A 5,412-nucleotide genomic window follows, 5' to 3' on the forward strand; every position below is an offset into this window, starting at 1 on the left:
GATTTTTGTGCTGAAGTAACAAATTTGGCTGCTTTTCCGGTAATATTATATTCTTGATCACTCATAATGTTAGAATAATATTTACTACTTGTAGAAAGTAAGGTATCTTGATTAGAGTTTGATATATTGGATTGTTGTCTTTTATTTTGATTTCTATGTTGTAGTCCAAAGTCATAACTACTACTATTATTATTATTATGATTATTATTACTGCTGTTATTATGATTTTCGTTGTGTTCATCATCGGCTGCATTTATAATACTACCATGTTCAATTAAATAAGAAGCATCATTTGTAAATAAATAATTGGTTTCAGCATCAATATAATTTTCCAAAATAATGTGTGTATTTTCCTTTTCTCTCATTAATATGGTTTGAGATAATTCTAGAACCTGTTCAGATAATTTGGGGAATCGATTTAATACTCTGTTGGCTATTTTTTGAGATAAAATTTCTAATGTTTGACTTACTCTATCTAAACAATTAAAAACAGGTGCATTAATTTTTTTTAAATGTGGTAATATTAAGAATTCAAAAGTATCTGGTGATGGGAAACCAGGTAAACTATCTCCTTCATGTAAACATATAGCATCATCTATATCATTATCGGTTAATTCACTTGTAACATTTTTTCCTACATATTCATCTAAGAATTCATTAAAAATAGTACGTACTTTAAGACCACATAATATATCATTATTTTCTATAAAAACTTGAACTCTTTTATCATATTTCCCTTTCAATGTATTTTTAAAGATTTCACAATAATCTGTAATCATAGACCATAAGAGTTGTGTTTTTTTTGTAGCATCTAATGGTACATTAGTTCCAAGTTCATATAATTTATCATTAATATATCTAATTTTATCATTAATTTCTACTTTTATATCGGGTAAAAAATTCTTTATATGTCTTAATAAAACTTTAGTTAATTTATCTGTTAATGAATTTGTACCATATAATGATGGTGGTAATTTTTTATATACAGGATGTTTTTGAAAAAATTCTAATTCATCTTTTAATGCTTGAGATATGGTTTTCCCTTTTTTAATATCAGCAGTTGATCTATTAACAACACCTGTATATCCTAATCTAAGATTTATTTCATCGTTTAATAACATTTTACTTGCATCAGCTCCTTTATCCATTAAATCGATTTTTGTTATAACACCAATTGTTCTTAAACCTTTGGGATCAACTTTTCTAGCTATTTGTAATGCGTCACTTGTAGACATATCAGCATTTGCTGGTAACACAGCTAATATAATTGTTCTTGGATCCTTAACATATCGAAGAGCCATATCTCTTGTTAATCTTTCTATATCATCTGTTTGGTCTGAGTTTTTTAATGGTACTCTTGTTATACCAGGTAAATCTATTAATGATAAATCTGGACATTTAATTGAATAAATATTTAATACAATAGGTTCATCAATTATCCCCTTATTCTTTCCAGCTATTTCATCTGTTAATCTATTTATTTGTTCCCTTACTTCATTAAAGTCTGTATACTTTTTATTCTTCTCATTTTCAAATACTGCCCAATATTTAATTTCGCTATCTTCTTTTATATGTATTAAACGAAATTCAATCGGTCTCCTAGTTACAATCCCTTCTCCTCTAGGTAAAAAATCCATACCTACAATGGATTCAAGAACACTACTCTTACCACTACTTTGTGTACCCACAACACATATTCTTGGTAAATTTATATATTTCTGCAATCCTATATCTCTTAACTCGTCGATAACGTTAATTAATTTCCGTAGGTTATTGTACATTGACGTTTCCATCTTTTTCAAAAAATTAAATAATTACAAAAAAAAAAAAATAAAAATAAAAAAAAAAAAAAAAAATAATAAAATAAAAAAATAAATAAATAAATAAATATATATATATATATATATATATATATATAATAAATTATAAGTGGGAAATATATTGAACATACGACGAAAATATGATGGACATATGATAAACATATGACGAATATATTTTAAATATATATTTGTTTATACACAAAGGATGTTTAAAACATATACACCCTGCATTTACATAAACATAAAAACAATGATAACATTATATATATATAAATAAATAAATAAATAAATTAATATATATAAATATTTATATATTTACATATTTATTTATTTTATATCTGTGCAATGGAATTGTTATATTAAATCATATACAAAAATTATAAAAAAATAAAATAATATAATATAAAATAAAAAAATACATATAAATATATATATATATATATATATATATATATATCAAACATATATTATAATCATATATATATATGTTCATAAATTTTTCCAAGAAAAATAATATTTTCTTTTCAAATAATTTATAACACATATATATAAATATAAATAAATAAATAATATATACATATATATATATATATATATATATATATATATATATATATATATATATATATATACAATTGATCTTCAGATTTTTATTTTTATTTTTATTTTTATTTTTATATTTGTGCCTATTCTGTGCTCATCGTTAAAATTTTTTTTTTTTATGATAAATAGGATAATAAATAAAAAAACAATTACAAACAATACATATAATAAATATAAAAACAAAAAATTTGTTTAAAATGAAAAGATATTTTTATTTCACACATATATAAACCTAAACATAAAAATATAAATATGAATATACATATACATATTTTATATGAATAATTTTACTGCTTTTTTTTAAAAAAGAAAAAAAAAAAAAAAAAAAAATACATAAATAATTTATTTTAAAACTTAAATATATATATATATATATAATTATAATATTTATGAATATATATTTTTTATAAAGGCATAGGCCATTAATAATGATCCACATTTATTTTATATACGTGCCAGTTGAATATTTAACAAAATATTTTCACATAATGAGAAAAAAAAAAGAGTAATATATTTAAAAATAAAATAAGTTCAGTTATATAAAATATATTTTTGTTCTAGAAATACAATTAATTATATATTGAATGTCTATTAAATTTTTTATATATAAATATACTTTATATATATATATATATATATATGAATATGCATTATTATATAATATATATATATATATACATATTAATAATAAAGAGAACAAAAATACTTATGTACACATTAGCAAGGAAAAAATAAAATAAAATAATATATATATGTATATTATATGTATATTGTATTTTTATATATAATATATATTTTTTTTTTTATTTCAAATATATAAGTTCTATTTACTATAATATTTATTTCTAATTAATAAAATATATTATAATACATTACATGATATATATCTTAAAAATCGCTGAGAATACTTTTAAAAATTGTATATAAAAATACAAAATATAAGAATAAAACTTTTTAGGTAAAATTTTATATATAGGATATAAAATTAAAAAAAAAAGAAAAAAAAAAAAGAAACATATTAAAAAATAATACATATTAAAAAATAATACATATTAAAAAATAATATATATTAAAAAATAATATATATTAAAAAAAATAATATATATTAAAAAAAATAATATATATTAAAAAAAATAATATATATTAAAAAAAATAATATATATTTGATAAACAGATAAAAAAAAAAAAAAAATAAATAAATACACCCAGTTTAATTTAAAATTAAAAAAAAATTATAAATTTATTATTCTTTGTATAATTATGTATTTTATTATTTTACGGTTTTTATTCTGAATAATAAAAAAAATAACATTGTGAGAACTTGTTTTATTTATATATATAAAAGAATATATATAATTTTTTTTTATAATATCTTAATATTTTCTATACTATTATATATATATATATATATATATATATATATTATATAATATAATATAATAATATATTTTATTTTTTTCTATATATATGTTATTCTAAATATTATATATAATATAAATAACTTTATATATAAATTAATAAATAAATAAAAAAATATTATATATATATATATATATATATATATATATATATATATATATATATATATATATATTATATATACATATATATTACAAATTAGATAAACGTTGTTATTATATAATAATAAACTTGTTGTCATTTGTATATAATATTGTCCTCCTATATATTTTTCTATATTTATTAAAATCAGTTTTTTTCCTTTTTTTTTCAATGAAAAATTTTTTTTTTTTTTTTTTTTTTTAATAATTATGGAAAAATGTATATTTTTATATATATAAATATAATATTATTTTTTTACTTGTTTTGTTATTTAAGAAAATATGAAATATATTGTTATTAGTTTTTTCTTTCCCCATATTATTATTATATATATAAAATTAAATGTAATTTCAGTAAGAAATATGTATGAAAAATGGAATAAATATAAAAATATATTAAACAGAATTAAATAAAATATTAATATTGAAAATCGTTGTTATTTCTTTATTTTATTTTTTTTTTTTTATCGTTTATTATTATGATAATAATATTTTATCTACATTTTCACGAATTTAAAGCCTTTTTAATTCACTCACAAGTATATTTTTATCCTTTGCACATTTAAATTGTGTTTCTTTGTTCCTATAATATTAAAATGTGTAAATAATTCCCTTTGTTTTGTTTTATAAAAATTATGTATATTATTTTTTAATACAAATGAAGGATATATAATAATGAATATTTTTTTATGTAAAGTCATATTCTTATTTTTTAAAGGTTACATATTTTTTCATAAAGAATTATGATATGATACATTAATAATGTATATTTATTACATTATATATTTTGATTAGTTTTCGGGATATGAAAAATGTTCTACGGTTATATTTCTATAAATTCATATGTATATAAAAACGGCATAAATAAATAAATAAATATAATATATATGTATGTATGTATATATATATATATATATTTTTTTTATTTGTATACCCAACTTTATATTTAAACTTATACACATATATATATATATATATATATATTATTTAAAAAATTATCTAAGAATATTATGTATTTTTATAATATATACATATATTCAATAAAAACATCCTGAAGATATGAACACGTTCATAATTTGATTAAACTAATTGTTTAGATATAAAATCATGATTTATATGTATATACTGTTATGTTCTATTAATAATAAAAAGAAGTTTTTATTTAAATATAAACAATTATAAGAAGGGGGGATCTAAATATAAATGTATATAAATGTATATATAAATGTATATATAAATGTATATATATATATTTTTTTTTTTTTTTTTTTTTTTTTTTTTTTTTTTTTTTTTTTTTGATTTTTGAAAAAAAAAAATTTTTAAATCAAAATATTTTTTTTTTTTTAAAAAAATAAATATTATAAAAAAAAAAGGAAAATAAAAAATTAATAAAATTTTTTAAAAAATTTTCAAATTTTTTTTTATACTTT

General features: G+C 16.5%; 1 protein-coding gene across 1 annotated transcript in view; it reads right to left on the reverse strand.

The window, feature by feature from the left end:
- PRSY57_1143800 (dynamin-like protein) overlaps nucleotides 1–1,793 on the reverse strand; it is a gene marked incomplete at both ends in the record, with an annotated part of 3,135 nt that extends 1,342 nt beyond the window's left edge. Inside the window, one exon of the mRNA XM_012908397.2 lies at nucleotides 1–1,793. This exon is cut by the window's left edge and continues 504 nt beyond it. Coding sequence (XP_012763851.2) covers nucleotides 1–1,793 — 1,793 coding nt within the window.
- Between the last annotated feature and the right edge of the window lie 3,619 nt (nucleotides 1,794–5,412).

The sequence above is a fragment of the Plasmodium reichenowi genome, chromosome 11, assembly GCF_001601855.1.
Source record: "Plasmodium reichenowi strain SY57 chromosome 11, whole genome shotgun sequence".
Lineage (NCBI taxonomy): Eukaryota > Apicomplexa > Aconoidasida > Haemosporida > Plasmodiidae > Plasmodium > Plasmodium reichenowi.